Consider the following 14,102-nt stretch of genomic DNA (forward strand, 5'->3'; position numbering starts at 1 on the left):
TGGCATTCTTTTAGAGTTTTTAAAAACATCATTATAGAAAAGGCTCACTTAATATTGCCTAGCTTAATACTGTTCAAAGAATTGTATAGGATAGGACATCCTTTCCATTGACACCAGGATTGGCCAACTACAAATTTTCATCCGATGCTCCCAGGAATAATAAGTATTAATAAATAAACTTCGGTATACAGTAGTTAAATTCCCCATTTACCATAATGATTGAAATGTTAAATTAGTTATATCCTTGCTAAAAAGTAAAAATTCCTTAGAAAAACACAAAATAGATACATGCCCAACAAGTGATTAGAACCTTCGAGCTACTTATTTATCACAATAAAAATCCTACTATTCCTCTGCACTACTTGTTATGTGCTATGATATTCATGCCAAAACACCAATACAATAGCAGTACAAATAGTAAGTCGTAACTTACAAAATCACTAGCTAAATTTAAACATAAGCAAACAAATGCATCTAAAACTATTGAAACTATTTGTAAAACAGTACTTTTCTTTTGTCAATATTAAACTTCAGTTGCCACTTCTCAACTCAACTGCCTAACTTTTCTAGATCCTGAGTCATTACTGTCATTAACAACCCTGCCAACCTTTGTATCATCTGCAAATTGGACATTAAGCCTGATATAACTTCATCAATATCATTGATAAATATACAAAATGACAATGGGCCCAACAAAAAAGCCTGGAGACTCTACTAATAACATTAGTTTATGAAGAGCAGTGTCCATTGATTACCACTCTGTCTTCTCCCACTCAACCATCCCTTTATACACAGCAGAAACTTGCCTTTAATGCCACACTGCTCCAATTTGTACAGTAGTCTTCCAAGTGCAACAGTATCAAAAGTTTTCCTAAAATCCAAGTATATGATATCAAAATTATTTTTTGCATCCAATTCCTTTGTAATCACATCACAGTATCCAATTAAATTGGTCAGACAAGATTTCCCCCTAACAAACCCATGCTGTGTCTGAACTATAACTGCAGTTTTGTCTAGATCAGCATTTCCCAAACTTTTTTAGTCACGGAACACTTTTCCTCTCACAATATATTTATGGAACACAAGTTTAGCAGGAGTCAAAGAACTGTTTGCTAATATTTCATTATATATGACACACCATGCATCAGGAGTATCTTTATTTCCAACACAAGTAAAGCTGAAATTCAAATAACCGTCATCACACTTTCTTTTTTGTCTTTTATTAGTTGGTTCCTATTTTTACACTTCGGATTTTTGGGGAACAAAAGGCTGCGATTGTTCATCCTCACTTTGAAGTGTGACAATATAGTTTGTTTTCATTGACCACAGTTGCAATACTAGAAGTACTTGCTTCTCATTTTAAAGTTCCTTTTTTCAACCACAAATCCATGGTCATTTATTTTAATAATAATATTTCTAAATACTGATAATTTTCAAAAAAAATTTATATAAAGAAATTAGTTTAGTTATTATATCGGTTCGCTTCCCCTTCTCCTTCAACCCATGTACCCTAGGATAAATTGCATATGAATGGCATATTAGATCACTACATTGCTACTTTTCTGTAGATGTCATTACCTCTACGTATGCTTCTCTAAGCAAAGCCTACCAAAATAAAGTGTTTCACGGTATATTTGATTATATATGTCTATGCCAGTATATTGATAACTGACAAAAAAAACAATGTTAAAAATTATAATGATACAAAAGTGGTGAATGCTAAAAATATGCAAAATTTAGTTATATTTTTTAAAATTATGATTTTTCACAGAACACTTGTTCACATCTCGTGGAACACCAGTGTTCCACAGAACACAGTTTGGGAAACGCTGGTCTAGATGAACCTGTATTACTTCTTTAACTAGTAATTCCATTATTTTCTCTGGAACAGAAATTAAACTAACCTAACAGGTCCGTGATTACTCCTGTCATCCTTTGATCCCCCTTTGTAAAATGGGGATACATTCACACATATCCAGTCCATAGGGACCTCTCCTGAATCCAAGGGTGCTCTGGCTAAAGCAGCGTTTTTCAGCCGGTGGTATGTGGAAAAAGATTTGGTGGTACATGAATAATGGATGGTTGAATTTTTTAAATTTATGAAATTATGAAAATAGAACCAGATATAAAGAAACTAATTACTATCAATCAAGCTCAAATCACATTAAGTCAATTATTTTTGTTAAGTATTTGTCCAAGTTCTCCTGACTTATTGCATTTAATTGTTATTGATTACAATTAAATCTCTATGCTAATCAAGTATTTTATAGTGTATTTTGTATTGTTTTGTTTAATATATGTTATTTAGTTTGTTAAATTTTTGCATTAAAACTGAAACAAAAATAAGTATAAATAATAACATAGCCTTATTATGCAAATATTCTTGACTTTTTCCTCTTAATATAAATACATATTTTAATGAGTGGTACCAAAATTTTTCAATTTTGGTGGTACAAGTATTAAAAAAGGTTGAGAACTGCTGGGCTAAGAAGGGTTTGCTTATTTCATTTGCTACCTACCTTAATATAATTAGATAGATCTCATCCACCCCAGGTGCCTTTCTTATGTTTAACTTCAATAATTTCTCTTCCACTTTCCTTTCAGTTTTTACACAATCATTTAGCTCCCTGTTAGGGTTTGATAAACTTCTGGCTTTCACTTCCCTAGAGAATTCCTCATGTGTGAATGTAGATACAAAAAAAACTCACTCAGTTTGTTAGCTGCTTGAGCAGGATCAACAACAATTGAACCATTGATATCAAGTGGACTAATTTGATTCATCCCCTTCCTTCTAGAGTTTACATAAGAAAAGAAACCTTTGCTGTTTTTCTTTGTATCCTTGCTAAGATTTCTCGTAATCTGCCTTTGCTTACCTAACCTCCTTTGTAACTTGATTACAGACTAGTGTATATCTACCACAGGCTTCTGTGTTGCCTGATAATTTATATGCATGCCATGCATTTCTTCTCTGCCACAAGTCTCATTAGCTCATCTGACATCCATTTAAGCTTAAATCTTGAACAGTATTTCTTAGTTGGTTTGAAAAGCATAGTATCTTTTGGTGACAACTTAATCCTTTTAATTCCACCTGATATAGTTATTCCAAAACTGTACTAATAATGCTTACTAATTCTGTTATAATAGTCTGAAACCTATTTATAGGAAGCTAAAGCAGCGTTCAATTAAAACTGTTCAATTAAAGTGATATCACCATGAATTTATATGATAATTATTGAGACATTTATAGCAATAAATGAACTCTGTGTTAAAAAAAAATTATGTAATTTAAAAAAATATATATTTTGGATATTTCTTCTACACTACTGGCAACAGACATCAACGACTATTCAAATCCAAAACTGGTTGCTTCCCCATTAGTATCCGAGTAGGCAAAGTTTAATTTGGTTAATTTTGTATTCTGTAATAATAACAGAATGATTTACTGTTTTCTGTAAATGTTTCTTAAGCATACAGACTCCTTGATTATTTTTGTAATCTAAGTAATGAGCAAAAATTTATTCCCCCTATCATTCTTGAAATAAACAAATTAATATTTTCATGTGACCCACTTGTCCAACTAGTATTAGTACTGGCCAGACAGTACAAGTGTTGAACCAACCAAAAGAAAAAAAAATTTTTTTTTCTTTTTATTTTTTTTACTTGTGTATTTCCCTCTTCCCAAAGGTACGGTCTGCACGGGTAGCACAGGGGTATTGTCACCGTCCTTCCCACAGCGGGTGGAAAAGGCATGGGTAGAATCTCATTAATGATGCGAGGAACTTTTTATGAACTTTTCTTTTTCACTTTGTGGCTGAATTAGTTGGTGTCAGTCATAGATAGCAAGGTTTTTTCCCAGAAAAATGGGGGATTTTCATCCAGCAAAGCAGGCAAATCGACTTGGGAATGCACAATTTAGACGCAATACACATGAGTAGTTGAAGTGACTTTCTAGGTGACTCTAATATAATAGTTTCCCAAAAGGTATGCAGCAGGTTTTTGAATTTCTCCATGCCACTGGCCTCGACCATCCACAAAGGCAACTTACTCCAATGATAAATAACTCACTAGCTAAAGAGACACTGTACGATATAGTTTATAATTCTTTCCTCTTAGTTTGAATTTACACTTCCTCATTCTAGTGTCATTTAATTCTATGAAAATTTCACCTTCATTCATTTTATTCCAACTCTCAGAGCTTTTTTAATCACATCTCTTTTAAAGTGACCAGTCACAAAACTCTGTAACCAAAATATTTGAAGTACTCCTTGATATGAGTATCCTGCTGATTTCACCAGGTGCACTGCTCATTTTTTGATTCTTTAAAGATCATTGGCATTGTAGCAAAATAAATATGAATTAATAAGCTTTTAGATAATTTATTTTTTCGAATAATCTGTATTTATTTCACATAAAATAATGATATGTTCACATAAAATAATGATACAAAATTAAAAGTAATTACTGTGAAATTGGAAATATGTAAAATAGAAGCAAATAGACAAAGGAAGAAGGTCTTATAATACAGTAAAATAGAATATGTAAAACAGAACCAAATAGATAGAGGAAGAAGGGCTTTAATACAGTTCTTTTATCTTAATATAACATTTCTAATTTTTGGTTAGTGGTTTGTCGATATTTAATTAATAGTGGGCTTGCTATACAATTAACAATAAATAACTGCCTTAAACAATGGGCTCAACATACTATCCAAAATCTAACATCCTACACATACTAGTTCAAATGAGCCTGTGGCAGCACATTTAAACTAAGGAAAATTGTTCATCATTTTACTCAGTTTGATGATTAATTAATGAGTCAATTTTTAAAAATCTTCAATTAGGATAAACCACTATAATTTAAAAGAAAGTATGAAAAATGCAAAATATAATATATTTATTATATTCAGATTGCAAAGTTAAAGTTAAAAAAAAAAAAAAAAAAACACTTAAAATTGAATACCTACTGTTGTAATGATTGTTGGCTGTGTTACAAGTGACCCGAGCTGAAAAATAATCAGATAAACTTATGTAAAAAAACATTATTCTATTATTACAACATATCATTTTATTATAAAATTATATCACCAAGATAACATTTATCGAGTTACTTCCATAATTTATTATACAAATGATTACCACTTAGCACTGAAATAAACTACACAAGGACAAATAACTAGATTAGGTGAAAAGTTACAAAAGTTACACCACTTCACAATGCATGAGATTTCATCAACTGGAATTTGGAGTCAGAAGTTACAATCTGAAGTTCGAGATTAGCTGTACAAATCCCTGTTATTAGTAAGCTGCAAATATTATACTACTGTTAGAAATTTAATTATTAGTTAGTAAAATTCCAAAACATGTTGGAATTTTAGTAAATTAAAAAAAAAGTACATTTTCTATAAAAATGTATTTTTCATCTACTTTAATGCTACTTAAAAAGAATTGTGTGTAATTTATCCACAGCTATATCTAAAAGAGAATTTTGTTACATAACTTCCATATATCAATCATATTTTAAATATTTTATTGTTTTGTTATTTTTACGTGTGACCTATTTCTCACTGCTGCAGGAATCTGTGATAAATGCTTAAAGTTTCTTTGGCTGAAACAAAACTAAGAACTTATTAAGATGCTCTTTAGTCTTTTCTGTACAGAAAAACTCAAGAATAGGATATTATGAGAAACCGAAGAATGAAATACCAATTACAAAACTATATGGCCAATATGCATAAAGGTGCCCACAAGAATATTTTGATTTATATTATATAATTGTACTGTTATGTGTTAACACTTGTAAAAGTAACCCCCCCCCCCCTCAAACATCAAAATTTTTGTGTGCACCGCTGCCAATATATGAATCTTTATTCTTCCCCTACATCTAAATAAATCGGATGGGGCTGAATTACATACAGGATGGTCATTAAATTTTTCTACTTTTAATACATTGAATGAAATTCATATGAAAATAGTTATATATTTCATGAATAAATATAATAATTAACAAATATTAAGATATACCATTAAGGATGTGATAACAAAAGATGACACATTTCAATGAGTAAAGAAAAAAAAAAAGATACACATTGTGTAGTAGATTCCTAAAGAGGGACAGCAGAAGTAGTAATCTTGAATTCATAAAAATATTTGGATTTCAAGATTTCAAATATTTGGATATACAGTAAACCCTCGCTATTCGCGGTTGCTGATTTAATATGAAATGAAACCTAAAAAAATGTGAATTTTAAAGTGCCATGAACATTTTCTGCTACAAAAAAAACATGGGCATGGCTAAAACCATCTTTCCTCGTCAAAACAGCACTCAGTGGGTGAGGGGTGACAAAATCGCGAGCGTGGATGTTCCCCGCTAATCCTTGTTCAGTATGTGTTATGTGCTTGTCATGGACAGTTAGTTTTGTTGTTTGCTTTTAATTGATATGCTTATAAATTGAATCAATTTATAAATTGATATGTTTACAAAAGTGAAAAATCTACCATTTTTCAGTGTGTTAGCACAAACAGACTTTTTTGAGTGTGTTAACAGTTAAAAGAAAGTGACTTTATTGTGGACAAGTTCTTTGCTCACTGCTACAAAAATTTGGCTACGAATAACAAGGGAATTGTGAAAAGATCAAAGGTGATGACATTTGCGGGTAAAATTGAGTTTTTATTAGACAAAATTTCTAATGGTGAAAGTCTCTCGTCAGTGGCAAAACATTATAAAATCAATGAGTCAACGGTACGATCAATCAAGAAATTGGAAGAAATAATCTGCCATAGTGTCCGTGAAAACACGCTAATTGCTTCAAAAATTTGCTCTGTAACTCGTGATGTTAAATTAGAAAAAAAATGGAAAAACTTTAAATCTGTGGATAGAAGACCGAACTGAAAAAAAAATTCCGTTAATTTCACTCATCATTCGTGAAAAGGCAAAACACCCTTTAGCGAAACTGGTGATAGCACTGGTGGGATAAGTTTTTTTTAGCTAGCAAAGGCGCTGGTTTGAAAGATTTGTTTGAAATTTCTAATAAATATTACATTTAATATTAAATTGTTTATTATTTTCATTTCGATGCCTTATGCTTGTATTTCACTATGTACTGTCTATGTACATAGTCATATTATGAAGGTACATATAATACATACATAGACAAAATTTTAGACTAGTTTTTCTTATATATTTCATACTTTGGAACGGAACCCTTTTATTACTATGGGAGCTATAACTCAGTATTCGCATTTTCGGTATTTGCAGCATTTTTCAGGAACGTAACCCCCACGAATAGCAGGGGGGTTTATTGTACTTGGATTTCAGGAAAGCTTTTGATATTGTTGCACATGGAAGACTACTATACAAATTGGAGCAGTATGGCACTAAGGGCGAGTTGCTACAATGGATAAAAGAATGGCTGAGTTGGAGAAGACAGAGAGTGGTAATAAATGGATACTGCTCTTCTTAGACTAATGTTATTAATGGTATCCCCCAGGGTTCGGTGTTAGGCCCACTGTTGTTTTGTATATTTATCAATGATATTGATGAAGGTATATCAAGCGTAATGTCAAAGTTTGCAGATGAAACAAAGGTTGGGAAGATTGTTAACAACAGTAATGCCAGTATGCTGCTGCAACAAGTTCTAGAAAATTTGGGCAGATGGGCTAAGAAGTGGCAATTGAAGTTTAACATTGACAAATTCAAAGAACTGCATATGGGTAGCAGTAACCTCAGAGTGGTGTCAGCTGTGTGGTACTATGCTCAGGGTTGGTTTTTTTTTTTTTTTTTTGGTAGTTGTTGGCGCATCGGCTTCTGTGGCCATAATGCACCTCCCAAGGTTTTTGCAGTACTTTAATCCAAGCCCAAGGCGGGATTCGAACCCGCGACCTTTGGGTTGCCAGGCAGACACTTTACCCACCTGGCTAGCCCGGTCAGCTCTCGGGGTGGTAGAGAATGAAAAGGACCTGGGGGTAATTCTGCAGTCAGATATAAAGCTTTCTGAGTAGTGCAGACAGGCTGCCAGAGTAACTCATGGGGTCATGGGGTGCTTTTCAATGATATACAGGAATTTTGTGAACAAGGATAAGGAGTTGATTATCCCCTTTTATAAGGCAATGGTCAGGCCACAACTTGAATACTGTGTACATGTCCTGGAAGCCTCATTTTAGGAAGCATGTAGAGTTGCTAGAACAAGTACAGAGAAGGGCAAGAAGACTGGTGAAGGGAACAAAGGGGTGCTCTTAAGAAGAAAGGTTAAGTTCTGCAAATTGCAACATCTGGAGACTAGGTTGTTATGTTGTTATTTGGGAGCATTAGCAACTAAGGCCATATTTCTCCAGGGATATGCGGTGGTCATTCCCTGATCTTTCCGCATCTTCCGTATTTGGTGGTCACGGGCTCGAACCTGGGTCTAATCAAGAAGCGTGTGTTACGCACTGTTGCTCCTGCCCACCTGGCTACAGAAGCACCGCTGGAGACTAGGCACCTGCGAGATGATCTAATTGAGGTGTATGAGGCTTTGAATGGATTGAGCAGGCTCAATGCTGATGGGATTTCTTGCTCAGATTAGAAACCTGAGGGGACATATACTCAAATTGAGGAAAGACAGTTGTCGAATAGATGTGTGGAAATTTTCCTTTAGCCAGCGGGTGGTTGATTGCTGGAACAAACTTACATCTGTTGTGGAAGTTGATAGCTTAAATAAATTCAGAGAGGAACTAGACAAACATTTAGAGGGAATGGATGTGTGAAATCCTTCTTTTTTTCTTTTGGCTGATGCTACATAAGCTTGCTTTCTTGCATCATATGCCTCTACTAATGTTAATACTAATATTCACACAAATTAGCATTAGTAGTGGCAAATGATGCAAGAAAGCAAGCTTATACAGCATCAACCAAAAAATAAATAAATGTTTTTGCTTTATACAGTGGAATCTATCTTCTTTCATTAAAAATTAGACTGCATCTTTATCTAGTCTCTAATACACTTAGCAGAGGCGATAACATATTTTCTGAACACTGTATGCTACAGTTATGGAAGCAACTGAATGAGTTTTTTCCCACGAAGTTGGCAGCTTCGATCCCAGCAGCAATTTGACAGATCAGCATTAAAATGACAACAATGCAAGAGAAAACAAGTAAATGTTGTGGATGTGGGATACCAAATCTCTAGTGACTGTAAAGAAAAGTTTTCAATGGGAATTCCGTAAAGGTCCACTTATGGAACAATCAAAGAGGAGATGATTGAAACAGTTTCAAGAAACTGGCAGTGTGCTGCATCAGAAACGAGCAGGTAGGCCTAGTGGATCTGCAGTAAAGTTTTAGAAGTTCGGGAAATGTTTACCTGAAATCCTACAAAATCCACCTGTCAGGAAAGCTTGCAGCTACAAATACTAGGAGCAAAATCAAAATTTCACAAGATGGTTTACAAGAGATTGAAACTTTATGCTTACAACATGCAAATTGTCCAGGAAATTAGGCCTCTCAACAAACCACAATCAAAGGAATTCACTGTTCACATTCTCAACCATATAAACAAAGACGAGCAATTTCTGATGAAGTGACATTCCCACCTGTCTGATAAAGTTAAAAGACAAAATTGTTGCATATGGGGATCTGAAAATGCCCATTCAGTTTATAAACATGAGTGTGATAGCCCTGTGGTGCGCACTGTGCTACAGCCAGGTGATTGGGTCATTTTTCTTTCAAGAAAACACACTGAACTCCACAAATTATCTAGATATGCTCGAATTGTATACTGCACCTCAGATGGAAGATATATATCAGCAAGTTGGGGGCATCACCACACTGGAGCCTGTACATGAATGATTTCCTCGACAAAAAATATCCAAACTCAAATGGATCAGACAGGATAGCCCCATTTCACGGCCTGCACGTTCTTCGGATACCATACCTATGGATTTCTTTGTATGGGGCTACATAAAGGATATGTAGTGTATGCAAAAAAATTAACAACGTTGCACAGTAACGAATGGGCCTGGAGTACTGGGGTCCATAGTTTATAATAACATACACGTAAGTTATAATCCAGTTTAATACAAATATATACTAATTTGTATTAAACTGGATTATAACTTACGTGTATGTTATTATAAACGTTGCACAGTTAAAAGATCAGATTGAACAGGCAGTGATTGCCATTTCTCAAGTGATGTTACAAAACACTTGGAATAAAATCGGCTACTGTCTTGACATTATACATGCTACAAAAGGTGCACATGTGGAGGTTTACTGTAGCAGTGTGGTTGTGTGATAAGAAATTTCATGAGTTGTTTTATTAAGTACAGCAAACTTGTACTTACAATACCTATTACAATCAAATTTTAATCCAGCTTCATAATCAAGTGAATAATTTATAGACACTCTGTATAAGCTAGAAATATAATGGAATACAATGAATTATGAAAAACAAAAGGAGACTGTACAGGAATAAAATATGGAATAAAAAAATTCATACAGGTGATTTATGATGATCCGTACTTATGACATTTTTTAATTATACTCTATGCTCTGTTCCTGAGACACCTGATCTGCACTAATGACATCTGTATGGATGTTGGTGGTTCGACCGTTGATGATCCTGCTCAGATAGCTGACAAACTAACAAAGATTGATTGTTGGAACAAACTTCCATCTGTTGCAGAAGTTGACAGTTTAAATAGATTCAAGACAGAACTAGACAAACATTTGGAGCCAGTGGATGGGTGAAATGAGAAGGTTTTTTTTTTTTTATATAAGCTTGCTTTCTTGCATCATGTGCCTTTACTAATGCTAACTGAATGAGTATTTTGCATCTACATTCACATATGAGGAATTCTGTAAGGAAGGGTAGGAGAGACGTTTACTAAACTCTAACAGGGAGCTAAATGATTGTGTAATAACAGAGAGCAAAGTAGAGGAGAAATAGTTGAAATTAAACATAAAAAAAGGCACCTAGGGCAAAGGAATTTATCCAGTTATATTGAAGGAGGCAGCAAGGGAAGTAAGCAAACCCTTAGCCATAATTATGAGAGCATCCTTAGATTCAGGGGAGGTCCCCATAGACTGAAGATCTGCAAATGTATCTCCAATTCACAAAGGGGGTTCAAAAGCGTGACACAAATAATTATAGACCTGTTAGTTTAACTTCTATTCTGGGGAAAATAATGGAGTCATTGGTTAAAGAAGTGATGCAGGATCACCTAGACAAGACTGTAGTAATAGTTCAGACACAGCATGGGTTTGTTAAGGGGAAGTCTTGTCTGATCAATTTGATTGTATACTATGTGTTCACAAAGGAACTGGATGCAAAAAAAATAATTTTGATATATACTTGGATTTCAGGAAAGCTTTTGATACTATTGCACACGGAAGACTGCTGTACAAATTAGAGCAGTATGGCCTTAAGGGCAAGCAAGTTATTGCAATGGATAAAGGGATGATTGAGTGGGAAATGGCAGAGTGGTATAAATGGACACTGCTTTATGTACGTGGACTAATATTATTATTAGTGGAGTCCCCCACTGTTCGGTGCTGGGCCCATTGTTGTTTTGTATATTTATAAATGATACTGATCAAGGTATATCAGGCTTAATATACAAGTTTGCAGATGATACAAAGGTTGGCAGTGTTCTAAGGACAGTTGCCAGTAGAGGCTGGTTTAATAGACTTAAGCATAGAAGCAACCTGCATAATGTTATATGCAGGTTGCTCCTATGCTTAAATATCTGCATAACAGATAGAGAAGCTGCAGCTAATTTTCCTGATGAGCTAGCCAAGATCATTGATGAGAGAGAATATTCTGAAATGCAGATTTTTAATGTTGTTGAAACTGGAATCTACTGGAGAAAAAAATGCTTTCAAGAACTTTTATAGCAAAGGAAGAGATGTCAATACTAGGATTTACAGTAGCAAAAGATAGTCTTACTTTGTTGAGTTCCAATGCTGCAGATGATTTTAAATTGAAGCTTATGCTAATTCTTCATTCAGAAAACCCAAGAGCTTTAAAGAATTATGCAAAATCCAGTCTTCTGTTTATTGGAAATCAAATTCAAAAGCATGGGTTACTGCATCCCGTTTTGAAGTGTGGTTTCCAAATTAAATCGTGCCTGCAGTTAAGGAATACTATAGAGAAAAGAAAATTCAATTCAAAATTTTACTTCTTTTGGATAATGCACCTGACCACCTTAAATCATTAGATGACCTAAACCCAAATGTTCAAGTAATTTTCCTCGCTGCAAATACTACCCGAAACAGTTTTTAAATTCTATACAGTGGGACCAACTGGTGATGTTACCAACGGCAAATTCTAAATGGTATGCATTCAAAGAATTAATCGTAGAAGCTACTAGGCTTTTCATACCGATTAAGAAATACCGTTTAAGGTTTAAGCTTAAATGGATGTCAGATGAACTAATGAGGCTCGTGACAGAGAAAAAAAATGCATGGAATGCATATAAATTATCATGCAACACAGAGGCCTATGGTAGATATAAGCTATTCTGTAATCAAGTCACAAAGGAGGTTAGGCAATCAAAGGCAGATTGCAAGAAATTTTGGCAAAGGATGCTAAGCAAAACAACAAGGACTTTTTTAGTTATATGAACTCTAAAAGGGATGGAATCAGATTGGTTTACTTGCTATCGATGATTCAACAGTTGATGATCCTACTCGGATAGCTGACAATCTGAATGGGTATTCTGCATGTACATTCAGACATAAGGAGTTATTAAGGGAGGAGAATGCCAGAAGTTTATCAAAGTGAACAGGGTGTTTAATGATTTTATAATAACTAAGAGAAAGTGGATGAGATTTTGTTGAAGTTAAACATAAAGACACCTGGAGTGGATGGAATCTATCCAGTTATATTAAAGGAGGCAGCAAAGGAAGTAAGAAAACCCTCAGCCATAATTATGAGAGCTTCCTTGGACTCGGGGGGAGGTACCCATGGACTGGATATGTGCAAAAGTGACCCCAATCCACAAAGGAGGATCAAAGGGCGACACAGGTAATTACAGACCTATTAGTTTAACTTCATTTCCAGGTAAATTAATGGAGGCACTGCTTAAATAAGCACTGCAGAAACATCTAGACAAGACTTCAGTTATAGCTTGGACACAGCATGAGATTGTTAAGGGGAAGTCTTGTCTGACCAATTTTATTGGATACTATGATGTAGTCAACAGAGGAACTGGATGCAAAGAATAATTTTGATATCATATATTTGGATCTTAGAAAGGCTTTTGATACTGTTGCACATGGAAGATTGGTGCCTCCGTAGCCAGGTGGGCAGGAGCAGCAGTATGTAGCACATACTTCTTGATTAGACCGGGGTTCGAGCCCGTGACCACCGAATACGGAGGATGCGGAAAGGTCAGGGAATGACCACCGCATATCACCGGAGTAATATGGCCTTAGTTGCTAATGCTCCTAAAAACCAAATAACAACAACAACAACAACAACATGGAAGACTGCTGCATAAATTGGAGCAGTGTGGCATTGGAGGCAAATTGCTGCTATGGATAAAGGGATAATTGAGTGGGAGAAGACAGAGAGTGGTAATCAATGGACACTGCTCTTCATGGACTAATGTTATTAGTGGAGTTCCCCAGGGTTCAGCATTGGGTTCATTGTTGTTTTCTGTATTCATTAATGATATTGATGATGGTATATCAGGCTTAATATCCAAGGTTGCAGACGATACGAAGGTCAGCAGGGTTGTTAATGACAGTACGCTGCTGCAACAGGATCTAGAAAAGTTGAGCAGGTGGGCTGAGAGGTGGCAACTGAAGTTTAACATTGACAAGTGCAAAGTACTGCATATGGGAAGCAGTAACCCCAGAGTAACGTATCAACTGTGTGGTACTATATTGATGGTGGTAGAGAATGAAAATAACCTGGGGGTAATTGTGCAGGCAGATATGAAGTTTTCTGAGCAATGCAGACTGTTTGCAAGAGTAGCTCATAGTGGCTTGTCAATGATATACAGGAATTTTTTTAGCAGGGATAAGGAGATGATTATCCCCTTGTATAAGGCAATGGTCACGCCACACCTTGAGTACTGTATACAGATCTGGAGGCCTCATTTTAAGAAGGATGTACAGCTGTTGGA

General features: G+C 35.0%; 1 protein-coding gene across 1 annotated transcript in view; it reads right to left on the reverse strand.

The window, feature by feature from the left end:
• LOC150075973 (uncharacterized) overlaps window positions 1–14,102 on the reverse strand; it is a 369,694-nt gene that overhangs the window by 39,134 nt on the left and 316,458 nt on the right. The window contains exon 26 of the mRNA XM_090387222.1: window positions 4,964–5,002. Within this exon, the coding sequence (XP_090243348.1) occupies window positions 4,964–5,002 (39 nt within the window). The remainder of the gene's footprint in view (window positions 1–4,963; window positions 5,003–14,102) is intronic.

This window comes from Mastigoproctus giganteus, chromosome 13, assembly GCF_048544385.1.
Source record: "Mastigoproctus giganteus isolate SK-2022 chromosome 13, ASM4854438v1, whole genome shotgun sequence".
In the NCBI taxonomy this organism is placed as follows: domain Eukaryota; kingdom Metazoa; phylum Arthropoda; class Arachnida; order Uropygi; family Thelyphonidae; genus Mastigoproctus; species Mastigoproctus giganteus.